Source organism: Pteropus medius, unplaced genomic scaffold, assembly GCF_902729225.1.
Source record: "Pteropus medius unplaced genomic scaffold, Ma_sr-lr_union100, whole genome shotgun sequence".
Classification (NCBI taxonomy): domain Eukaryota; kingdom Metazoa; phylum Chordata; class Mammalia; order Chiroptera; family Pteropodidae; genus Pteropus; species Pteropus medius.
Window position 1 is genome coordinate 357,593 of NW_024353908.1, and position 27,770 is coordinate 385,362.

At 33.9% G+C, this 27,770-nt stretch overlaps 1 protein-coding gene across 1 annotated transcript; it reads right to left on the minus strand.

Moving 5' to 3' along the window:
• Positions 1-161: 161 nt before the first annotated feature.
• LOC120593768 (phospholipid scramblase 1-like) lies at positions 162-27,770 on the minus strand. Its single transcript, XM_039851704.1, has 7 exons — positions 26,959-27,770; positions 19,801-20,039; positions 18,376-18,418; positions 15,717-15,937; positions 14,096-14,257; positions 2,939-3,100; positions 162-233 (listed from the first exon to the last, which is right to left on the minus strand). The coding sequence occupies exons 1-7, from the start codon at positions 27,062-27,064 to the stop codon at positions 162-164; spliced, it is 1,005 nt and encodes a 334-aa protein (XP_039707638.1). The 5' UTR covers positions 27,065-27,770.

Consider the following 27,770-nt stretch of genomic DNA (forward strand, 5'->3'; position numbering starts at 1 on the left):
AACTATATAATTTGAAAGTGAAATCACATACCTGGACTACAGGCATCCCAGAGTAATTCACTCATGGTATAATTATTTTCAAGGAAAAAAACACTGAATTTTCCTTTTAGATAGTCCCAGTCAGTATAGAAACTTCATATTTTGAGACTTTCATTAATGCATTACCACAATTTTGCTTTCAGGAATGAATGTATTATTTGAGTACATGAATTGTTTTCAAAAAACATGAAATCCTAGATTAAAAACAAAAGTATAGAATGAGTTTTCAGTAGCAAAACAGAGATAATTCTCTGATGAAGAAATGCTAAGTGTTCTGATGAAAACAGTAATATATTCGTTAAACAAGAAAATTTAACTAATCAGTAAATCTAGGAAAAATTTATAGCTATATAGGCTCTACCTTTAGCTTTCCATTTTATTAGCAATTAAATCTTATAATTCTATTCATTTGTTGATATCTGCATGGATTTAATTAATCTTCTGGTAATTTCTCTATATTTCGCTTTTTCTAGTCTCCTAGGACTTTTTGTCTTTCAATATTTCTTACCCAACATTTTAAATCCTTCTGTAGTAAAATAACTTTTCCTATGACTACAGTTCGATGTAAAATTAATTTTTTTCATAAGAATAGCAGCCATTTTAAGAGGTAGAATGACCTTAAAATTTTTTTGTGTTAGTTTCATTTGTGTTCCAAATTTGTCTACTACGTTTTCCAGCTTGTTTCATTTCATCAGTATCTATACAGACTCCCACTCCTATGACTTCAGACAAATTCTATGGAATTTATATCTCTCACATCTATCATTTTCATTTATCCCCTCAACAGAAATAATTTTATCCTTATTGCAAATCACTAGCAATTGCAATTTTACCTCTCAAATTCATTTCTCACATAGATGCCAGGATTTATCATTCTAAAATTTTGATTTGTAACTATTTTATTTATACCGAGTTTAAAATCAACATTTAACAAAACAATTTTCAATAAATTACAATTCTCTAAAAAAGGTGCCTTATCTTTAAAGGTCCTTTAAAGGAAGCTCTCAGTCATTTCCTAATAAGTCCACCACCAATCCCAGTCCCATTTTCCAACTATCTAATTACCCCAGACTATTTTCCCTTTCCTGAATACACCATATCTTTCACATAACTCTACCTTTAGTTGAACCGTTCCCACAAGATTAAGGTTAAATTTTACTTTTTATGTGAAATTAACACTTATTGAAAACAATTTTTACAAAGAACTTTGTTATATTATAAACTTATTACAGAAAATAGTAAGCATATTTCAAATTAGATAGAATAGCATAAGGTCCAAACAACCCACCCCTTAATCAGATTCAATAATTATTAACATTACTAATCTTATTTTAACAAATACTCTAGTCCCTCCTACCCCCTGCAATCACTCCCATTATTTAAAGCAAAACCCTGATATCACTCCATTTGGTACTGAAATACTACAGTGAGTGACCCTAAAAGATATGGAAAGTGTTTTGCTTTTACATAACCATGATATCATCATAACAGCTTAAAACCACCTTAATTTTTTAGTGGGGGTTAGGTAGTGATAAAAGTGAAAAGGATTAAGTAGTACAAATTGTTAATTATAAAAATAATCATGGGAATGTAAAGTACAGCATAGACAATATAGTCAATAATATTATAATAACTATGTATAGTATCAGATGGACACTGGTATTTATTGTAGCGAACACTTCAAAAAGTTTATGTAAATGTCTAATCAGTATGTTGTACACTTGAAACCAATATAAAATTATATGTCAAATGTAATTGAAATATAAAATTTTAAAAGATGTGAAAGATAAATCAATTTAATAAAAGTTAAAAATCAAAAACAAAAAAATCCCACCATTATAAATCATTAATATCATCAAATGGCCAATGTTCAAATTTCCCTGAATGCCTTATAAAAATGTTTTAAATTAATCATTCAAACCAATATTTAAACATGGTCAACAAACTGTATTAGGTTCATGTCTCTCCCTTTTTCATTTTATTTTTATTTTTTTATTTTTCTGACACTTTTTTGTTGAAGTAACTAGATATTTTTTCTGTACATTCTGTCACTTTTTAATTTTTTCTATTTTCAACTCCAAATCTAAGTTTAAGATAGTCATGTTAATGATTCAAAACCTTACTTGCACATTGGAATCACCTGGGAAAGATCTAAACTGCTTGAAAGCTTGGTCCCATTTCCAGGGGTTTTAATGTCTGTGTACTCTTGACACAGGGAATTTGAAAAACTACGCAAGTGTTTCTATAGTACATCAAAGCTAAGAAACACTGCTCTATCCAGGGTGTCTTAGATTTTGACTACATGCTGAGTCACCTGGGGAGTCATACAACTTTTACTCTTAGCTTATTATTTAGTTGAACTGGGGTATGATTTGGTACTTGGGGTTTCTGAAAGCTCCCTAACTGATTTAATGGAAGATAAGTTCAGAATCACTGCTCTATCCAGTGTGTTTCCTCTCAAGTGGCTGTTCCATTCGAAGGCTTATTTGGATGTGTACACTTATTGCAGTTTACATTCCTGTATCAGAGGATATAATTTATAATGAATCAGGAGGAAATCTGTGTTTCACTGAGCCTTATTCCATGTAAGGCCATATTTGAAGTCTTCTAAGTACCTATTTCAATTTTTAAATAAAATCCTCAAAGACCAGGCCCTCTATTTGACACACAAAGTCCTTCTATTGCCATGTGAAAATGAGCAGAAGTTCCAGAGAAAATAGTCACTTGTGAATCAGGAGTATCAGAAGAAAATAGAATTTCAGAACTAAGATTAAATGGGACCCCTTTAAATAAAAGCTATACACTTAAAAAGGTCATTTAAAAATGTACAATTTACAAGTCATTTCAGAATGATACTAAAGAAACCATCTATACCCAAGATGAACAAGAATTGACTTACGATGAGGAAACACGCGGCAAGCATCACAGCTTTCATTTTCACATCAAGGTCTAAGGGAAACTGTATCCCAAAGTTATCGGCATCTGTAAATGCCTCTCTCGCAAAACCAGCCCACTGTTTGGAAATCTTACCAACCACATTTTCTTCATCAATAGATTTAATCTAAATTGGAAAAAAAAATGACAGTCATAAAGAATTCTAGAAAACTAATAAGAAAACTATTTCCACAGTTGGAATAAAATGAAACAAATACACTATTAAAATGATAAGTAGCACATAACTATGAACATTATATCACTCATTACATTTGTATAAATTACTGTATCTATTTATAGATATATGCCAAAAAATTGTTTCTTTGCTATGGAGACCTTATATGAAAGTAGTTTTACTGAAATAGTTAACGTTTCTATTTTACATTAAGATAGACAATAAGAAATGAATTCAATTGTTTTAAAACAAAATTTTGGTATGAAAAGATACAAATATGAAATATTTCTTTGATGAAGTTTCTAGAAACCATCAGGAGAGTAGTAAACTAAACCCCCAAGTGACATCTCTTTAAGAGAAGCACAAAGAATTTACATAGGCTGAGTGTTTAAATGCAATGGGAGGGCCATTACCACCCAGTGTCAGTAGGAAAACATGAAGTATTAAGAGCCTGGGAAAGAAGACTGGCAGTTTTGAGTGAAGGAAAGTATCTAGTGAGTATCTTGATGGGATGCCACAGGTCAAAGTTTGGGCTAAGACTGGACAACAGGAGGGTGGGGGAACAACAAAAGAGGAAGAGAGGTGTTTGAAAAAAAGAGCTCCAAACTAAAATTTTCCTGATTTTAGAATTCTGCATAAGAAAAGTCATAAAAATTGAACAGATCATAATAGGACAAATGTACCTCACCAGGTGGGTATGTGGGCGTGAATGTAGCCACATCCCCATGGTGTGTGCATATACAGCTGCATCAGCCCAGAAAGAGATGTGTCCTTTTCAAATGTACACGAGGTAGCACATGTGCTAGCAATACTCTTTAAAGCCCTAGCTCAGGTTGGAAGCAGCTAAATAAATGTGGGGAAACTAAAATCAGTTTACTCATTTTATTTGGGTGTGCGTGGTTCTTAAATTCAAAATAAACTCTTTAGATGCAAACTGTGATAGTATGGATGACTGTTCATCAATATTCATTTACTGACTCTCCCTGCTGTGGGCCCAGTATATGTCCCTGAGTATAGATAATTAGGCTTGGCCATATGACTTGTTTGACCAATGGAATGTTGATGTGAGGTGAACACAGACCTAACATATGGCTGATTGTTTGACATGCTCTTGGTGTCCAGCAATCAGCTACGAGAATAGTATGATCCAGTTAGTTGCTCTTGCTATAGCTCCAAAATGAGCATACCGAGAGCAGGCCTGTGGCCAACTTATAGCCTAAATCAGAGCCATCTAGCTGAGCCTAGGTATACCCACCGAGACAGAGTTGACCAATGGACCTATAGCATGAGAATAAATACCTGTTTTGTAACCTACTGAGCTATAGGGATATATATATATGTTATATAACATTATTGTGGGAAACTAGAAGAATACAAATTCTCTCTTCTGATACTTTAATGTTTTATCTGCTAATAGCTGTCATCTAAGCATTTGTAGCTAGTAATAAAACCTTACATTTTATTTTTTAATTTAGTTATTTTTAATTTTTTTTTGAAATATACAAAATTTACAAAAGTTACAAAAGTTAACTTATCAGCTCCCATAATCCTATCACTAGACTTAAAAGATAATTGCATTTCCCTTTTTTGATTCTTACAGCAAGAAATCTAAACATTCAACAAAATTAATGTGAGAAATAGAATATATAACTTTTTATAGGAAAGTTCAGAAATGTGAACATAACCTTCAGCTGAAAAGTCAACAGGACTAGATAATTTTTATCTATTGTCTAGATAATATTTTAAAAAATAGAAAATTTATGCAATGAAATGATTTCGACTTTTGGAAGAAATAAACTGTTATATTACTAATAAATTTAAATTTTACTTATTTCTAAAAATGATAAAGGTATTCAAATGGATCTATAGACTCATCTCATTACAAATATGTGCAAAAAAATCCAAATAGAAGATTAGCACACAGAAATTAAATAAGTATCAAAAGAATATACTATAAGAAATTGTAAAATGCTAGAGAATTACATAATTAAAAACATAGGAGTGTATCCATAGATATTAAAAAGGTATTGTATTTATTTGCTATTCAGCATTTATATAACATCTAATATATGCATGCATGGAATATAAATTCTTTTCAAGTATTAGATATTTTTTTCCTCATATCTTTATAAGATACATACTACAATTACACAGAGTTTTCACAAGAAAAAACTGAAGCAAAGAGAGGTTAAGTAATCAGTCTCATATCGCACAGATAAGAAGTTGTTGGGATGGATTTCAAATCCACGTTCTGTGTTCCAGAGTCTGTACTCGTGACCATTATTATACTCAGACTTAGAAAGTTAGGGATCAATTCTTAATAAAAATCTAGGCTAGGGTTCAGCAAACAATGGCTAATGGGCTACATTTAGTCTGTTTTTATAAACAGTTTTATTAGGACACAGCTACACCCAGTATTTATGTATTGTTTTGACTTCTTTATCTACAATGGCTGAGTTGAGTAGTTGCAACATAAGTCTAAAATGTTTTCTGTCTTGTCTTTCACACACACAAATAAAGTTAATTTTGCTAATACCAGCTCTAGGAAAAATAGGAATAGAAAATACTATGAAAAATAGCAGGAGAGGAAACATAAGAACAATAAAAATTCTCAAAGGGGAGGAAAAGGAGCAGGGATTAGAAAACATTTTCAGACAAATAGTTGACGAGAATTTCCCAAATCTAAGGAATAAGCTGGAGCTTGGAATTCAAGAAGTCAACAGAACACACAATTATCTCAACCCAAAAAGGCCTTCACCAAAATACATTGGATGAAAATTATCAAAAATCAATGACAAAAACAGAATTGTCAGGGCAGCCAGGGAGAAGAAAAAGGTAACTTATAAAAGAAGACCCATTAGATTATTGTTGGACTTTTCAGCAGAAACCTTATAAGCCAGAAAGGAGTGGAATCAAATATTCAATTTATTAAGTGAAAGAAACTACCAGCCTAGAATAATGTATCCAGCTAAGCTGTCCTTCAGATATGAAGGAGAAATAAAGAACTTTCCAGACATAAAAATTAAAGGAATTCTCTACTATGAGGCCGGCACTAGAGGAAATACTGAAAGGGGTCAGCTCACCTAAAACCAAATGGCAAAAACGATACATAATTACGGCGACTAACAGGTGGATAGAAGCAGAGGAGTGCAACCCTTACTAAGAATGGGGCGTTATAAGCTTAAAAATAAGAAGAGATTTGCAATAGCAAGATAGCAATGAAGGTTCAGCACACTTAGGGATAAATTGAGACGGCAATGACTGAAAAGGGGAGGATTCAAAGATCCAGATTTGCAAAGGGGAATGGAAATAAGGCACACGAAGAAGGAAATGGGTGACTGCAGATACATAAATATCCTTTATATATTCGTAATGTTAATCACACACCAAAAATTCAAAACTGAAATATATAACATAAAACTAGAAGGACCAGAGGGAAAGTACACAAAACCCAACCAAAATAAATAAATAACAGAGAGACAAGATAAGGAAGCAATGGAAACACTGAATACCAGAAAGAGAAAGATAAAATAATTTTAAGAAGACTTCATATTTCAATAATCACCCTAAATGGAAATGGACTGAACTTAGCAATAAAAAGGTACAGAATGCAGATTGGATCAAAGAACACAACCCAACCATATGCTAGCTCCAAGAGACACATCTCAATTTCAAAAACAAATATAGACTCAAAGGGAAAGGGTAGAAAATGATACTCCAAGCAAATGACATTCAGAGCAAAGTAGGAGTAGAGGTACTAATATTGATGAAATGGACTTCAAAATAAAAAAAGTAAATAAAGATACTGAGGGACACTTCATAATGATAAAGGGATCATACACAAAGAAGATATAACACTTATTAATATCTGTGCTTCCAATTAGGAAGCCTCAAAATATAGAAAGCAATTAATTACTAACAGAAATAAAGGGAGAAACAGACCAAAACACTATCTTAGTAGTGGACTTAAATACCCCACTGTTGGGTATGGACAGATCATCCAAACAGAAAACCAATAAGGAAATAAAATCCTTAAATGACACATTAAACCAACTGGACGTAATTGTCATGTACAGAGCCTTCCATCCCAAAAGGGCTGCTTATACATTCTTCTCTACTGCACATGGAACATTCTCAAGGATTGATCAAATACTGAGACACAGAGATAGCTTCAACAAATATAAGAGGGTTGAAATCACATCAACCATATTTTGATCATAATACTTTGAAACTAGAGATCAACTGTAAAAAAAGGTGGGAAGAATCACAAATACATAGAGATTAAGCAATATACTACTGAAGAATAACTGGATCAGAGAAGAAATAAAAGAGATCAAGATATATATTGAAACAAATGATAATGATAGTACAACATATCAAACTTTTGGGACACGGCAAAAGTGGTCATAAGAGGAAAGTTCATATAATTACAGGATTATCTTTAAAGCAAGAATGAGCCCAAATAAACAATCTAATGCTTCATCTTAAAAAACTAGAAATGGAAAAACAAATGAAGCCTAAAATCAGCAGCAGGAAAGAAATAATCAAAAATAGAGCAGAAATAAACGAAATTGAAAAGAAAAAGCAATAGAAAAAATAAACGCAACAAAGACCTAGTTCTTTGAGAAGGTTAATAAAATTGACAAACCTGTGGCTAGACTCACGAAAGAAAAAAGAGAAACGACACAAATAAGCAAAACCAGGGATGAAAGAGGGGAAATTGACAAACCTGTGGCTAGACTCATGAAAGAAAAAAGAGAAACGACACAAATAAGCAAAACCAGGGATGACAGACACTGCAGAAATACAAAGGATCATACAAGAAGACTGAAAAAATATGTAACACCAAATTTAATAACCTAGAAGAAATGGACAAGTACTTACAAAAATGCAACCTTTCTAGACAGCATCAAGAAGAACAGGAAAATCTACAGACCAATATCTCTCATGAACACAGATGCAAAAATCCTAAATAAGATACTAGTGAATCGAATACAGCAACATATTAAAAAGATTATACACAACGATCAAGTGGGCTTATCCCAAATGCACAGGAATGGTTCAATATATGCAAATTGATTAATGTGATACACCACATAAACAAATTAAAAAATAAGAATCACATGATTCTATCAATAGATGCAGAAAAAGCCTTCAACAAGATACAGACAGCATGTATTTATGATCAAAACACTTAACAAAATTGGTATAGAAAGAAAGTACCTGAACATAAGGCCATAGATGACAAATCCTTAGCCAACATTATACTTAAAGGTGAAGAACTAGAAACCTGCACTCTAAGATCAGGAACAAGGCAAGACTGTCCACTATCGCCACTGTTATTCAATATAACATTGGAGGTCCTAGCGAGTGCAATCAAGGAAGAGAAAGATATAAAAGGCATCCAAATAGGAAATGAAGTCAAACTGTCACTATTTGTGGATGACATAATTCTCTATGTGGAAAACCTTAAAGATTCCACAAGAACACTACTAGAATAAATAAGCAAATACAGTAAAGTTTATTGATATAAAATCAATGTTAAAAAATCCATAGCGTTCCTATACTCTAATAACGAAGTGTCAGAAAAAGAAGTGAAAAAAGTAATTCCTTTTGCAATTGAAACAAAAAGAATAAAATACCTAGGAATACATTTAACGAAACAAGTAAAGGACCTATATAACAAAAACTACAAGACCCTATTAAAAGAAATCGAAGAAGATACAAAGAAATGGAAAGATAGTCTGTGTTCTTGGATTGGAAGAATCAATATAGTTAAAATGACCTTATTATCTAATGCAATCCCCATCAAAATCCCATTGGCAGTTTTTAAAGAAATAGAACAAAACATCATCAGATTTGTATAGAAGCACAAAAGACACCCAATTGTCAAAGCTATCCTGAGAAAAAAGAACAAGGCTGGAGGCATCACACTGCTGACTTCAAATTATACTACAAAGCGACAATAATCAAAACAACATGGTATTGGCAGAAAAATAGGCACACAGACCAGCGGAACAGAATCGAGAGCCCAGAGGTAAACCCATATTTATATGGGCAAATAATTTTTGATAAAAAAGCTAAAAACATACAGAGGAGAAAGAAATTCTCTTCAATAAATGGTTCTGAGAAAACTGGAAAGCCAGCTGATAAAGAATGAAACTAGACTGCTCTGTATCACCACACACCAAAATGAACTCAAAATGGATTAAGGACCTCAATATAAGACCTGAAACAGTAAAATGCATAGAAGAAATCATAGAAATTAATCTCAAGGATCTTGGACTTAAAGAGGATTTTATGAATTTGGCCTCAAAGGCAGGGAACTTAAAGCGAAAATAAATGAATGGGACTACATCAAACTAAAAAGCTTCTGCTCAGCAAAAGAAATCGTCACCAAGGTAAAGAGACAACCTTCTGAATGGGAAAATATATTTGCAAGCAATACCTTTGATAAGGGCCTAATATCCAAAATATAGAAAGAACTCATACAAGTCGATAACAACAACAATGCAAATGATCCAATCATAAAATGGGCAGAGGACCTGAACTGACGCTTCTCCCAAAAAGACATATAAATGGCCAACAGTTATATGAAAAGATGCTCAATATTGCTAGTTACCAGAAAAATGCAAATCAAAACTGCAATGAGATATCATCTCAAACCTGTTAGTATAGCTATAATCAACAGGACAAGTAATAACAAATGCTGGAGAGGATGCGGAGAAAAAGGAACCTTCATACACTGCTGGTGGGACTGCAAATTGGTACAGCCACTATGGAAAACAGTATGGAGGTTCCTCAGAAATCTAAGAATAGATCTACCATATGATCCAGCAATCCCTCTACTGGGTATTTACCTCAAAGACTTGAAAACCCATATCCGATAAGATATTTGCACACCAATGTTCTTAGCAGCATTATTCATAATGGCCAGGACATGGAAGCAACCAAAGTGTCCCACGATAGATTATTGGCTAAAGAAGCTGTGGTACATATATACAATGGAATATTACTTAGCCATAAGAAGAGATGAAATACTGCCATTTGCAACACCATGGATGGACCTCAAGATAATCATGCTAAGTAAAATAAGCCAGACAGAAAAAGCTGAAAATCACATGATGTCACTTATATGTGGGATATAAACCTAAAAGCAACAAATGAACAGAACAAACAAACAGAGACTCATGGACATGGACTATAGACTAATGGTTACCAGACGGTAAGGGGTGGGGGAGAGGTAGATGAGTTAAAGGGGGTCAAATATGTGGTAACAGAAAGAAATATACCTATGAGAGGTGAACACACAGTGTAAATATATATATATATATTCCTTATTTTAAAAAATGTATAGCTAAAACTTATCAGATTTCGTCAACCAATATCACCATAAAAAATAAAGAAATTAAAAAAAATTAGAAACAGATGTAATATCACTCGAATTGGATTCTAACTTCAGAAACATTGAATGAAATAAAATTAATGTTCACAGGAAAAGAAACATCTGATAATAGCAAGAAAATACAATGAAGAAGATTAAGTGACTACTTGGCTATGATTGGATATAGGGCATATCATTAAATCATCATAGTTAAATTATAAGGTAATGCTGTAGGAATGGATAGCTAGATCAATGCACTAGAGGAGAGAATCTAAAAAATAGATCCCATTTCTTATGGGAATTTAATGTATGGTATTTTATTTTAGCAAGGAATTAATAGTGTACTTAAAAACTGATGACACATTTACACAGATATCTGAAAGAAAAAAAAAGTGTGGTTCAATTTGTACAAATAGAATTCCAAGTAAGTTAGAAATTTAAATGTAACAGGAGAAAAAAAGTAGATAAAATGTAAGATTGGTGAGAACTTCATTATTAAGGCAGGAGAACTTAAAGCTATTAATATAGGTACATTTGACTACACGAGATTTAAATTTTCTATGTGATATTTCTATTTCTCACAAAGTCCAGAAAAAAATAGCTGTGGAAAATATTTTCAAATCAAAAGACAGATGCAGAGTTGACATCTTCAACCACAAATTACATAAAATGACAAGGAAAGATTAAACCACCTAATAGAAAAAACAGGCAATGTACATGGATAGATAATGCAAAGAGAACAAATACAAGTAGCCAGTAAACCTAAAATGATGCTCAAAATCCTTAATGGTAAAGGAATTACATATTAGAGGTAACCTTCTCTCTTCACATTGCTGCTTTTAAATTTCCTTTTTAGTTTGATGTTTGTAATTTATCTGAGCTGTATCTAGATGTCGTTTCTCTTTCTTACCCAGAACTGTCTGCACTTTCTGAATCTGAGGATACATAGCATCAAGTTGGCAAGATTCTTAGTCATTTTTCTACTTGAATATTATCTCAATACATCCTCTGTATTGTCCTTTTCTGTAGCTCCTTTTAGGCATATGCAAGAGTAGTTTACTCTAGCTTCCTGTCCCTTCAATTATTTTGTCCCTTCCAATTTGTATCTCCCCTGTATATTTTCCTCATATAAATCATCCAGTTAAGCATTTTCTCCTCATCTGTATCTAATTTGCAGCTCATCCTTTCCAATGAGGTTTTCTCAATGACTTTTCTTCATTTCTGGAGGTTCTATTTGGTTTGTTTTCAAATCCTCCTGTTCTTTAGTCTCATTCTTTCTGTTATGTTTCTTGTTTTGTCTCTTTAATGTTTACTTAGGTATTTCCTATAGGATCGATTGCAGATTGTAGTATTACATGCAGCTTGTTCCGGGTGGAGTAGTTCTTTGAGCCGTTGGTAATTTTTGAATCTGCTCACGTGAAGATAGGGCTTGTTCTATAGGAATAGAGGTGCCTTTGGTGATCGATGTCCTAGTGGGCTTTTGCATTTGACTCTGCCATCTGTATCACCACTCAGGATAAATTTCTATGATTTTAGATTGCTAAACCATGGTATGAAACAGTGGTATGAATTCAGACACTAAACTCATCTAGCAGGGTGAACTGGAGTATCAGTTTCATGTGGGCATATTGATTTGTCTGTTTTACCAAGAGTCCTGGAAGGAGACAGATTCCCTTATCGTCTCCATGGGATAGAGATTCTACCTGTCTTCCTTCCATTCTCCTTTGGAATAATCTTATCATGGCTTTAACTACCATCGGCATGCTACAAACCCCTCAACATACTTGAAATCCAATACAATTCAACTACACACTATTAGCTTTCCACAAATCAACTATTTCTCCTCCAAGATTTTTAACTGGGCCAATGGCACTGTATTCATTTAGCATCTTAATCCTCAGACATCAGAATAATATCCAAATTTTCTTTTATCCTCAACTGACATCAAATCTGTAAGTAATTCTACTTTGTACACTTATTAAATGTCTCTCGAATTATTTCTTCCTTTAGAATGCTGCCTATACCTGCTGTGTTTCTACACCCAAGTTGCCGTGCCCACCGACACCCAAATGGAAATCATGTTCCATAATGGTCCCTCATATTGACAATTTCTGCCTTCAAACTTCTCATTATATAGCCTGAAAACATTTCAAGAGACTAGTTTCTCAATTCTCTCAAAAATGTTACTTAGTAGAACCATTCCAAATGCACAGGAGGGAAGTTAATTTATTACATATAATATATGTTCTAAGGTATCCATTCAGAATGGTTGCTGGATGACTTCTAAATTCTTTAGCATTAAATGTAAGGGTTTCACGATCCCTTTGGACTTGCTTCTCCAGTATCTTCACTTATTTTCCATAAATAAAATATAGTATCTAAACTTGTGCTAATATTCCCTAAAAGAACAATTTTCTTTGACTCCTCTGGATCTTTGATAGAAATGATAATCTCTACATAGAACTATTATTATACATAAACCTATAAAGTCTTTACACATACATAGTATACATCCCTCACCCCACAATCCATATTCCATTTTAAGAGTGTTCATAAAGCCTCTATTAAATCACATGTGTTTTCTTGGCATGCCTGTCTCGCTCATTAGAATCCTAAGTCAATGACAAAGAAAATTTATTTTCATATAACCAGCATCTAAAAGAGGAACTGAATATCATGTGACTAATTTCCAGGCAGATATTACTATAAAAGAGTGAAGTTGGATAGTGGTAAACCTTAGGAAGTCAAAGGTGATTGGCAGAGTTCCCACATATTATCACAAGGGGGCAGCACTACTCAGGTTCAGACTTTTTTGCCCCATTTATAGAAATGTGGGTCCACTTTACCACATTTTCTGATTTTCCAATAGAGTGAGAAAATCAAGATTAAGTTCTAAAATCACCAGACTTTTAATATTCGCAATTAAATAATATGAGCTATCAGGCTAAGCCATCTGTTGGAAAACTGCTGTAATGAAATTTCTCCATATCGTAAATACACAGTTATATTGTGGTTTCTAATGATCAAATTTAATATAAAGATAAAGGAGAGACCATTGAGAAGCATTATTAGGTAATATGTCTTACACTACCTTCTTTAAAACTCTCTTTGCATAATTGGCCTTTTTGTAGGAACTCAAAGATGTTAGACCCACTAAAGAGTGCTGAGAACACTGGCAGCCTGTGTTTCAGACTAAGGAGGGATCCACATGCTTTGGAAGTCAGACTACACTGACAAAGTTTCTACTGAAAATGGATAATATACTGTACTTCCATACAAAAACTACCACGTTTAGATGTTAGATGTTTTACTTATATTTATTTGACTACAGGGCTCTATTTTTCTCTTTTCTCAATTACCATAATGAGGACTGATCCTCAATGAGAGCAATAACTACCTTTTTGACCAAATATATTTGATCAAAATGAAATATGTGAGCTCATTGTCTCCCTCTTGAGATATCAAGATATACCTATATATTTAATGTATTTGTTACATCCTTCTAATTTATATTATTCTTATATTAGAAAAGCAAAATCTATAAAGATTATCACATTTCTTACCTCAAAATCAATATCTGCACAACAACTGCCGATAAGACAAGGAGTAATAATTTTAAGTACATCTTCTCTCTTCTCATTTTGAAGAGTAAACGTTGGCACGTATGGGTGCCAAATCTGAGTAACATACCCTACAGGTACACCAGGAGGAGCATGGATTTTTATCTATAAAAGCAAAAGAACATATATAAATTATAATGATAATGATGTCTAATAATAACTCTCATTTACTGAATACTCTGTAAATTTCAGAGACTTTTCTAAGCACCACGGATTTACAACTTGTCTTCCAGATTGGTATCATCATCCCTATTTATAGATGAAGTAACTGAGAAACAGAGAGATTCATTAACCTGTATCAGATTTCACAAATAGAAAGTAGAAGAGATGAGCCACAAACTCAGGCATGATGAACACATAGTCTTAAGCACTGCTCTACTGGTCTTGTATATTTTGAAATTTCCATGTTAATAAAAAATGTGTCAGTTATTAAGGAACTCTTTTCTCTAACTCCATTAAAAACAGTGGTTTGGATATATGGACAGAACTCTGATCATTGCCATTTTCAAATATGAGTAGCAATGGTACTATAATGAAAAGAAATGGGGCCGGGAAATTTGGCTGTGTTACTTAGCTGGGTGACCCAGACAGTACCTCAGTATGATCACGTGTAAAGGAAGACTTCCAGTGCTGCTGTTTAAGATCAATAGATAATGCTTTTTAAATATATTCTTTACCTTTAGACCATATTCCATCAAACTCTCAGACTTTGCTCAGATATCCTAATTGATAGATAGATACTACCATACCGAACCAAAATGACATGGAAAACAAAATAATTAAGTATGAATAACTTCAGTTATCTTTTTAAAGCAAGTATAGTATTATACTCCAAATATCTATGACTTTATGTCTCTGGATCATGGCCTCCCAGCTACTTTTGTATGGAATGACTGACCAGGCAGGACTGGTCTCTGACCAGTGGGGTTATAGGCAAAGGTCAACTTTCCTATAAATTCTCTATACGCTGGTGTCTCCCCCAAGATCATGTTCTCTATCAGTAGGCTGACAAGTAACATGAAATACAGAGCTGGCCATTATGAAACTAAAGGTACTCACAATTAGTATATATCTACCACAGGGGACTCAAATACATTCATTTTTTTTTTAACGGAGAACCAAAAAACACGGGCATTGAGATTTCTCAGAGCAGCTCACTTTTAGGTTTGTTCCATAATGGGTTGTCCAAATTGTGAGATTAATACATCTCTTTTTTTCTTCATTTTTCTGTATATTTGCTCCGGAAATTGTATTCTAGGATATTGTCTATGGTCATTTCAAGTAAGGGACTTGACCAAGTGCTTTACTGTTCCAGCCTTTCCTGAAGATTGAGAAGTATGGTCTCTGAGCAGATGCACAATCCTACCAGACAAAATTCTCAGGGACATAGGGATAACTTCTCATTGTTTTTCATCTTGCCATCTTTCCTCTTATTTCCTCTTGAGCATAAACCAGTAGTGTGTGGACCAACTTTCCTTAAATCTCGTTTGATTATATAGCTCAGCAAAAGGGTGAAAATTCTTGTTGAACTATTTTACAATTACCCAGAAAATTGTTCACTGACCTCCTGAAGGCAGCAGGGGCAACAACAGCTGGCACACCTTAGAGGTCTCTCCAGAGTTATGACTTCTCGGCCCGTATTATCAAGAATCCTCATGGTAAAAGGTCTGGAAGCCCCACAGGAATTTCGGGTACAACAATCGGTATCCTCTGCTGCAAAGTAAATCCTCTGTCCAAATCTGTTCTTAATTTCATATTTGTTATTTGTTTCAAAGCTTGTTAAGGCTAAAAGCATAAAAGAGAATCATTGTGTTAAAAGAATATTGAATCTATCCTAAGATACTATAATATCCAGTTGTACCATATTTAGATGATACTTTAAGCAACACAGGGGAAAAAAGAAAAGGTGTTTAGAAATAATTCAGAAAGAAGAAAAATGGCAAAGAAGAGAAGGAGGAGAGGGAATTAAGGTATAGAGAAATTAAGAGTTCCTTTGTGAGGTATGGAAAAGAAAACTCATATTTTCCTAATTCCATAGACGCATGTCAGAAAGTGAGACTTTGCTGCTGTGGGATGGTCAATGCTACAGATGGTCACAGTCATGCTAGGTGTATGTAAACAGTTTGTCCATGTGCTTGGTATAGTTTTCAGATACTCAGTGAGGATGGGGAAAGAGGATGATAGCTATGTTTATGCTCTATGAAATTGTATTTTAAATAAATTGGCCAGAGATTTTGTTTTATACCATATTCGTGGCTTATCTTTGTGCATTGTATGAGGGAAGGTAATTAAAGTGTTGACTCTTAATGCACACATGTAAAAAGGGAGAGAATGAAAATGTTTAGAGCATTTTAGAGCAGCCATAGTTGTTCAGAAGTGGGAGATGGGTATTCGACAAAGCATAAAGTGCTTGGTAACCAAGGCTGCAACTCACAGATTATGTAGACCCCTAGCATCCTAACTCTACCTTGGAGGGTCTGTCTTCATTGAGGAAACATAAATATGCTAAATATTGAGATCTGCTTGCTCTCTTACCACAGGCCTTTCCATATGAAATCAACCATTTAAAACCTCTCCTGGCTTAGAGACAGAAAAGGCCAATTCATGGTTCCACTTATCCATAGTATTCACTGACTTGGGTCATAGGATGTCTCAAGCCACTCAACTATCAAGTGACTAAAAGAACTGTACGGAGACAAAAACTATACTCTATATCTGTGTGAATGGACTTTTATTCAGAGGTAGACGTCCTTCACAAGTTCTATCACCATGACCTCTCTTAATTGTCTTTGTTCTGACTAACACAGGCCCTGGACAATGCTTCAGTTAGAACCACCCTTGGCCTCAACATCTGCCAGTTAAATGTTTCATGAGAAAAAAAATTAAATGGATTCATGAGATAGGATCTATTATCTAAGAATTACATTAAGTAACTAAATCTGAAAAATTTCCAGCCTTCTTACTTGTAAATTGAAATAAATGGGTTTACATATTTGTTTCTTTACAGTTAGTTACTCAAAACTGAAAACAAATAAAACATTAATTCGATAGCTTTAACTTTATTGTCTATTAAGATTTAATTGGGAAAGTTACCTTTTATAGTCTCCAATTCTAAAAATTAACTGAATAATATTCATCTCTTTATACTACTTGTACTGTATAATGAATACAGTCTTTTGAGGGGTATTATAATCTGTAAATTTAATCCTCTAAGTATAAAACATCAAAAAAATTTAGAATACAAATTATCCAACATCGAAGTGCTCATTTCCAGAAAAATCTTAGTTTAAACAAACAAAAATGAGAACATTATCAATATCTAACAACATATATTCTAAGTAATCTAAAAACAATAGATAATTGTACATTCTAACCAAATCTATTACCAACTATTATAAATTCTACTAGTAGAAATAAATTTGCAGAGAGGTGAAGAAGGATTTAATTGATATAGTTTAAAAACTAGCAGAGTTTTCATTAACCTATATATCTAGAAGACAGATACTGGTTTATGAATCTAGTCAGGTTCTCTTTCTTCTGGAAGGAGTTCTGAAACATCTAGTGGCTTCCGAAGTTTTCCTTATATATGAGGTGCACTGGACCCAAGGGGACATATGTTGGAGTCAGGCCCGAATACAAGAGTGCTATTCTAGGAAGCCAGTCTCTAGGCCTGCTGGTTAGCGTCCTCCAGCATCCAAGGTGATAATTCTCAGCGCATGGAGTAAAGGATTTACTGGGTTCATCTAAACTCCGGATTGTGATTTTTCTAAACATACACATCCACATTCAAAAAAATGTATTCACTTTGGAAATATACTAAGGTATCTGTACTACTGCATGTGGCTCTGCGCCGATCTCAAGTTTATCACAAATTGGGGAGAAAACAACTGAAGCGATAGTCAGGTAAAGTGATAAATCACTGAAATGATCTCTAGAGAGAAGGGGGGAGTAGAAGTAAGTTTTGATTGGTTTTCTGCTAGTTAGGATCTATATCATGAGGACAGATGCCCAGAATAATAGTATTTTACCACTTGCTTCCTAATTTCAAGAAACAAGCTGCTGATAATTATCATCATTTCATTATCATGATGAGAGACATTTGTAGTAACCAGACTTAATCATTCTACATCAGTGAAAGTGTTATATTTGTGGTTGTTGATATGCCTTTTTCTGAAAAAATGTCTTCTCTTTCCAGAAATATAATCAATTTAAAGAATACATACCTTCCAGAAGCTCAACTTGCTGATGAATCAGTATCTGATCTATCTGTTATAGTTAAAAAAAAATTAAGCTGTAAATTTTATATCACGTTTATTAAGCCAACCAAAATAACATTACAGTTCTTATATATTAAAAATGTATATCATCAATTATCAATATATATCAAAGCGTATCAATATTCAATGAGAATTTATATTACTTCTAGGTGTAACTAAAGTTAATATAGTTTTAATCAAAAAAATCTACTGAATATGCTCACTATGTGGGCAAATTCAGGTCATATAAAATTGACTTACACTAGAATCCTTATATAAATTAGAAAAAAAAGTTCCTTCTAGAAAAGACATAAGAAATATTAAGACCTTTTTATACATTTAAAATGTGCTTTTACAAATATAATATTTCCTTTTTAAGTGTAGTTGGCATCATTTGTAATAGGTGATAACTTTCTCTATAGGTTTTGTAAGACATTAAAAAAAAAAGTCTATTTAGGGTATTTCTTGGAGAGGTTATGAATTGCTATAATTTCTCATGGCATATGCTTCCCAAGAAAATTGTGGGAAATTAAATTAGTGAATAGCATGAATGAGAAAGCTAATTCATTTAAAACTGTTGAATTTCATAGGAATATTGGTTTATAGACCAAACACATAGAATTTCATATTCCTACTTTACCTACCAGATTTCTAACACCATATATAAAACCTCAAATTGCTGAGATAAACTATCATGCACTACATTAAAATTAAGGATTTCTTACTTTATTGATAGAATTAATAATATTGAGTCTTTCAAAGAACCAAAGCATCATAAAAATGTAACTTTATTAATTATAATAAAAAGCGAGTTATAGCACATACAAAATATTAACTCTTTTTTTGGCACCACTTACTGAAACTCAGCAGTAAATTGAGCTGGATGTTTTTTCTAACTTCTAGAAAATTACTCAGTGTTGGGATTAAAGAGCATGGGATATAGAACCAAGATTCCAGAAGTAAAAAGCCATTCCCACTTCCTTAGTGTTTTAACAGTGAGCAAATTATGTAACTTCTCCATAACATCAGCTTTCTCCTCTATAAAGTAATGATAAGATTAGCACCTATATATTGTAGAGTTTCTAAAAGGATTAAAGGGGTTAACATTTATAATATACTTAGAAACAGAGCCTGGAAGATGGTATGTTTGTTAGAGGCTATTATCATAGATTATATTCAAGATCATAGAAAACACAATTTCCTAAGACATTTGTATTTTACTTTAAAAGTAAACCTGACTTAGAAGAATGAGAGTAATTACTTAGCAAACAAAACTATTTTACCGTTTTAGTCTTTTGTGAATTTGTCATTTGTTAATCACATTAAGTAAAATAGAAGCAGAGTGTTATTATTATTATTATTTTTTAGGATTGTTTTATGTATTTAAATTACTTGACTTAAATATTCCAGCCCTGGTGGACAGTCTGATGGAGGTGGTGGTGCTGGCATCCGTGGTAGTAGTCCTACAGATCCACCTGGCTGATGATACATGGGTTGGTGTTGAACAGGAAAGCCCACTGGGCCAGCATCTGCCTGGGTTCCGGGATAGGCACCCAGTGGGCCAGGGTAGACTGTCTGTGTCCCAGGAAAGGCAGCTGGTGGGCCGTGGTAGCCAGTATGTCCTGGAGGTTCTGAAATATGAACAAGTGAAATAATTTGTAACTGCATTGAAAAATGGAATCACTGGCTCTTTTAGGATTACTCCATTTATCCGCAAACTGAAATTTCAGTTTAGAATTCCTGTTTCTATGAACCTTAAAGTTTATTTTTATTTTTCAGAAAAATTTTTCAATGAAATATCTGTGGTTTCCTGTACAGTTCCATTGAATGGTTTAGAACTGAATACAGTTGGCCTAAGCCTTACTCTTATTATTCGAAAATCATCTGAAAATATGCTTGAAACCTAAGAATGGAAAAGAAAATCAACAATGATCTAGAGTCATTTACATAAACGTTATGGAACGTCTTCATGGAAAAGAGAGATGACATTGAATAGAAGGCCCAAAATAAAGGTTTTCAGCCAGAAGTTTTAGAACCAAGATCTCTATTAAAAAAAGAAAAAAGAAAAAAAGGTAATTCTGGAATTCCAACAAATGGTATCTCTGGTATGTATAGCTGGGGATGGTTTTGGTTTTGTTCCCTCAAGGCATATTTGGCAAGGTCTGAAAATGTGTTTGGCTGTCGCAACTAGAGAGAAGGATGATACTGACATCTGGTGGATAAAGGTCAGGAATGCTAGTAAATATCCTAAGATGTCCAGGGAAGCATCCTAAAGAAAAGGAATTACTCATCTCAAAATATTATAGTGCTGTTTTTGAGAAACCGTGATATAGAGGTAAAGGCATGTCATTTCTTCCAGTACTGTTCAGGTAATTTCTTGGCTTCACAATTTCCCTGGAGTTTTAATCCATGGTGTATTCCAATTCTAAAAGCCTCTACATGGAAACAACAACAACAACAACAACAACAACAAAACACTAGAAGAAAACAAGACAAAACAAAATAATCCATTATGATATTTAGGTGACAAATCTAAATTTCAAATTTTAGGACCTTCAGCTCTCTGGAAAAATAGTTCGAGAACCAAGAAAGGTAAGAAGTTGTAATGGGCAAAATTGTCTCAAGTGTTTAATAAGCACAGTAGAGGACAAATATATACAAATGTATACTCTATTGTCCACATGAATTTTGACTACAGTGAAGTTTCATAAGCTTACATGTGTAGTGCACAGAGTAGGACTTCCATAGGAATGCAATATAATTTCAAAGAACTGTGTTCTACAATATTTTAACAGTGAAGGCCTTGCAAAATTTAATACTTAGAATAGGCAATTTATAAATACTTTTAAATGGAACACTGATGAAAAATATATACACCATTAAAAGTAAGACTTTGAATAGAGACTGAAGCATATGCTAATTTCTTTTAAATAGTATAGCTTTGGACAGTTACAGTCAAGATGACTGAATAGGATCATTGAGTGTTGGCTCCCTCTCAGGATCACATCAAAATTATAACTAACCTACAGAACAATTATCAATGAAAATCACCTGCAGTCTATCTTAAAAGAAGTTCTATAATTAAGGATATATAGAAGCCACTTCGAAACTGGTAGAAGGGGTGGAGTTGTAAAATAAACCATACCCACAAGTGATGGTTAAGAATCAAGAGGGATACCTCAGCTGAGGAGGTCTCCCCAGAGGTACATGGAGTCCCAGGTTCACACTGGACTCTCCAGCCTGGAGCATGAGTGCTGGGAAAAGAAGTCTCCACAACCTCTGTCTGAAAACCAGCGGAGTTTGTGATTGAATGAGACAAAGAGCTGTGGCAGTCTCAAGTATTCCTCTTAATAGGCCTGCATGGACTTATTTACTCTGAGTTTCAGCTCTGGTGCATCAGCGTAGAACTCACTAGGGACATAAAGGGAGAAAATGAATTGTCTGGCTCCAAGGAAGGGCTGAAATGGCAGCTTTCTACCAGACAGATTCTCTGGTAAAATCCATTGTTCCTTTGTATAGCCCTTCCTGCTCCTGGCATATAGACACAGGTAACTGCCATATTCTAGTCACCATCAACCTGGCTAATACTGGTCATATAGCCCTGGTGATTCCTTGAGATCCTCAGCCACCAAACTTTTGGGCCCATCCAAGCCACTTCCAGCAGCTCTTCTATTAAAATTGGCCTCTCTTGGCTCATTATGAGAACTTTTCTAAAAACTCTCAAAAGTTCACAACCCCAGTCAAGCAGCATCTGCCCTGACAGGCCCATACCTCTTGCTGAGCAGCCCCACGCCTGGCACTAGTGGCAGCTGGACTTAATTTACATATTAGCCTCTTCCAGGCACCTCCAAGCCCAGCACAGGTAGAATACATCTGCAAATCACTTTTGGCCCTTCCTAGGAGGCCCCAAGGCCAGCATGTTTTGTGACCACTTCAGACTGAGCCTAAGCATCATCCTCCTGCCTCTATAAATGACTTATCCAAAGAGAAGACTGGGCAGGCACCAGAGCCCTGCTAGGGCAAATCCTGCTCTATAGGGTCAGCCCCTGAACAACAGCTCCTCCACGGTAGTCACAACCAATCCTAAAAATCAATTATACTGAGTGTGAATCCCTCCCATTGATGTGCAAACAGTAACCAAATCTCAATTACTACAGGAGGGCACACACAACCCACACAAAGGACACACACCTGGAGCATCCAGATAAAATGACCAGGGAGTCTGTGTCACTGGGCCCTTAGGACACCTATTATATAAGGCCACTTTACTAAGAAATAGCAGCTATATCTCATACATTAAACAAACACAGAAAGGCAGCCAAATTGGAGAGACAAAGATACACATCCCAAACATAAGAATAGAACAAAGCTCCAGAAAAAGAACTAAACAAAATGGAGACAAGTAATCTACCAGATGCAGAGTTTAAGGTGCTGGTTGTAAGGATGCTTAATGATCTCAATGAGAACTTCAACAAAGAGATATGAAACATAAAAATAGAGAAAAATCATAAAAAAGAACCAGTCACAAATGAAAAATGTAATAACTGAAATAAAGAATATTAGAGGGAATCTACAGTAGATTAGATGATGCAGAGGACTGAATCAGCTATTTTTAAGGTAAGGTAGCAGAAAACGCCCAATCAGAACAGCAAGAAAAAAAAATCCAAATATTGAGGACAGTTTAAGGGGCCTCTGAGCCAACATCAAGCATACCAACATTCACTTCATAGGGGTACCAGAAAAGAAGAGGGAGAATAAGGAATTGAAAACCCATTTGAAGAAATAATGATGGAAAACATCTCTAGACTTACAAGCCCAGGAAGCACAAGAATCTCAAATAAGATGAACCCACAGAGACCCACACCAAGACACACCGTAATTAACATGCCAAAGTTTAAAGATAAAGAGGGAATCTTAAAAGCAGCAAGAAAAAAGCAGTTAGTTACCTACAAGGGAGTTCCGATAAGACTGTCAGCTGATTTCTCAACAGAAACTTTGCAGGCCAAAAGAGACTTAAAGTGATGAAAAGCAAGGACTTACAACCAATATTACTTTATCCAGCAAAGCTAATGTTTAGAATTAAAGAACAGATAAAGAGCTTCCCAGACAAGAAAAAGCCAAAGGAATGCATCACCACTAAACCAGTATTTCAATAAATGTTAAAGGGATTTCTTTAAAAAGGATAAGAAAAAATATTAAAAATATGAATAATAAAATGACAATAACTACATATCTGGCCACAATTAGTTTAAATGTAAATGGCTCAAATGCTCCAATCAAAAGACATAACGTGGCTAAACTGGTTAAAAAAGAAAACCCTTACATACCCTCCCTACAAGATACTCACTTCAGATTTAAAAGATACGTATAGACTAAAAGTAAAGGGATAGAAAATATATTTTATAAAAATGAAAATAGAAAAAAGTTGGGGTAGCAATTGTAGTACCAGACAAAACAGACTTTAAAATAGGCTATAGAAGAGATAGAGAAGGACCCAGTAATCCCCATTCTGGGTATTTATTCAAGTAACACAAAACACTACTTCGAAGGGACACATGCATTTATGTGTTCATTGCAGCATTATTTACAATGGCTGAGATGTGGAAGCAACTTAGTTTCCATCAATGAATGAATGAAAAAAGAAGAAGTGGTACATATATACAATGGAATGTTATTCAGCTGTAAAAAATTTTTAAAAAGAATGAAATCTTGCCATCTGCAACAACATGGATGCAGATGGAATAAGTCAGATAGAGAAAGACAAATGTCACATGATTTCACTTATAGGTGGAATCTAGAAAGCAAGATAAACAAACAACAGAAACAAACCCATAAAGATGAAGAACATTTTGATGGTTGCTGAATTGGGGGGCAGGAGGATGAGTGAAGGTGGGAGGTGATTAAAAAGTACAAATTGGCAGATACAAAATAGTCATGAGAATGTGGAGTATAACATGGGGAATACAGTCAGTAGTTTTGTAATAATTATGTGCAGTGTCAGATGGGTACTAGATTTTTCAGGGTGATCACTTCATAAGTTAGATAAATGTCTAATCACTGTGTTGTATATTAACTATAATTGAAAAAATAAAAATATGAAAATTAAAAAATTACTATAGCTTTTATAATTCATTCCTTTTACTACAAACAAATATTTACAGATGATCTATAATATAACTGACTTCCAGAATCAGAGAATACAACTATCAGCAAGGCAACCTGCTCTCATGCAGCTTACAAGCAATTTTTGTGAGAAAGAAAATACATTTTTAACCCTTTTCCCATTTGCCCTGCCATAACTCACAGATTACAGTCTTAACCTTACCCCTGAAGTTTGCCATGAAATAAATTGCTTTTATTATTATTTTCATATCACTCTAGTATATTGATATTCTTTGGATACAAATGACATCATTCTATTCATAGCATTCTGTTTTTAATAGTTCGATTGCTAAAAATGTCAAATCCTAGAAAACGTAGAATTCCTACACGGGTTGTGCTTTTTTGTCTAAATGGGGAAAGTTACCTAAAAAGATTTCGGATTGAACTGATGGAGGAATATGTGGGGGAAAGGAAAAAGTATCAAGTAGTTACTTTTAAATAGATAAAATTTAAGTTGAGAACTAAAAGATGAGAAGGGAAATGCTTTGTGTGGAAATCTGGTGAGAAATGTTCCAAGAGGAAGGGAAATCAAATACAAAAGTCCTGACTTTAGGAATGAATTCTGCATGATTGAGAGAGGAAGACCATGAGAGAAAGAATAGAAACATCTGTCAGTAAAGAAACAGGAGTGGTTCATCTAGGGAGCCCCTCAATAAGGAGTTTGGATTTTACTCCAAGTGTGGTTGACAGGTGTCAGAGAATTTCAAACAGAAGAGTGAGATGCATGGTCTAATTTATATCTTTAAAATTTTTTAGGAATGCAGAGCACTAGGATTTAAAATGAGATATGCAGATGAAAATCCCCGCCCTCATTGTCTAATGGGAGAGAGAACTTTATACTCACCCCTACTGTAAGGAAATATAACACCAGTGTGACTGATTAATTAGAATTGGAAATAAGTCATTTGAAGAAAGGGACCAGAGTTGTATGACTATATTTGCCAAAGGAAGGTGTTTGGATGAGGAGAATGAAAGGGAAGGACTTGGGACAGCTTCCCTGAGGACCAAGGGATGAAAGGAGTTGAGTAGGTCAGCAACACAGAAAGAACAGTTCTGAGAGAAGCCCTAGGATACTAACAAACATAGGGCCTTTCAAGTCAGAGAAAAAGGCCTGTCTATCCGAACAATAGAGAGCCAGGTTTAAGAGGCAATTAAAGGGAAGGCAGGGGAGCCCCCAGGACCTGGTGGCAAAATTAAACATTTAGCCTCAAGCTTAAAAGCAATGGGAAGCCAATAGAGGCTGAATACTCTTTGTAATATGAAGAGACTTGTATTTTTAAGCTTACTGGCTACAGTGCAAAGACTAGACTATAGGCAACTGGGGATGTGGAGATGTGAGTTAATGCATAACAGTATCAGCATTACTGTAATCTTAAACTCTTGGAAAGAATGGATGATTGATTATCCCTCAAATCAATAGATTAGGCATATAGAATCACCTGAAATTTGATAATAGTTTTAGTTTATATTAAGTTCAATTGATTTAACATACTAATAAAGTTAGCAAATATTTGTCATTTATTATTTGTAGAGTTTTGTGCTAGATGTTTTTACATAAACTTTCATTTAATCTCCTAACCAAACTGAATTGAAAAATATTCTATTTTATAGATAAGAGGCTTGGAGGTACTAAATAGTTGTTTGGTGGGTAGCCCTTCTACTTGTAAATTTGGGTGCACCATAAACTATCCATTTAGTAAAGTTCTGGTCATTTTGATAACTGCATTTGTATAAATGAAAATCCCTGAAATTTTTTATGAACTGGTTTGAAAAAATGTACTCCTTAGTATGTAGTGATATGATTGAAACACTTTTCTTACAAATGCAAGACATGACTTAGACTGTCTACAAAAGGAAAGCTTTCACAAAGCTTTTACTACAAAATAAAAATAATAATTATCCCCAGGTGGATAGATTATATTGCTTGCAGCTTCATTTTAAGCAGTCGTCACTTTTTTTGTGTGACTCACTGAATACCATTAACCTCATGTGCTTTTTACACATGACTCAAAAACATTCAAGGATAAATTTTCTAAATGTGATCACACGATCACAAGTTTCTGAATATATGGATAATTAAAATATTTTATTTAATATGTGTATTTGGGAATTTAAGTTATATGCAGCTTTATATTTCATTGGCTACATGTAAACTCACTATAATTTTTATTAACTCTATACTGTTACTATCCTGTATAAAAATTACTTCAATGATATTTATGATAATGTATAGGCAAACAATACAAATCAAGAACTAGGCTGCTAAGTTCTTTATTGCACTTTCAACAAAATGCACTATTGCAATAAATAGACAGACAGAAACATACCCTTTGGGAAATAACAGCAATTGATTAATTTTGGTTTTTATTTTTTAAACAAATATTTTACCTTGGAATGCTGCTGGAGGATTTTGAGGAGGATACTCAGTTGGTAAATTTGTTTCTGGGTGAGAAGCATTCATTTCCACATCTGTAATACAAGAAGAGGTAAACATATATCTGCTTCAATAAAATATATGTTAGGAAGAAAAATACAATGTCTATAGATAAGTTTCATTTGTATGATCTTGTGCTATATTGAAAGAAAGTGAATTCTTCTCTTAACAAAAGCTATGCCTGTTATCAGAGTTATTTTGCAGTAGAATCCTGTTTCAAACAAATTCCCTTTTAAATATCATAAGAGAGTTGAGTTACCAGGGTTGATTGAATTTCTAATTTTCAAATATGCCTGATGAGTGTTCACTTCCATACTCTGATTTTGTTGGTGTTAGAAAAAATATTGTTCTAAAACCACTATAGACTGTGAAGAAAAAGATAAATAAAACTAGGTGGATGTGAGGATGGTAATAGAAGGATTATGGATGATTTTAAAGATATCTATAATCATTACTATAGGGATTTTTTAAATATTTAAAATAATGTATCTATTTCTGTATTGAAATATCCTTTTGCTGCTTGCTCTGGAACTAGGAAATTCCAATATATGACTGATTTTGGCCTATACAAATCATGACTGACTTAACTACAATAAACTAACACATTAAACATTGTTATCTGCTAATCAAAGTGCCTAAAATAATCTTAATATACGTACAAATGGTTCAACTCTAGTTCTTCATATTTGTGTTTCTCTAGTCATTCATTTAGCAGCCAGACAATAAATATTTACTGAGAGTCTCCTGTGTCACCCATGAGTTAGAC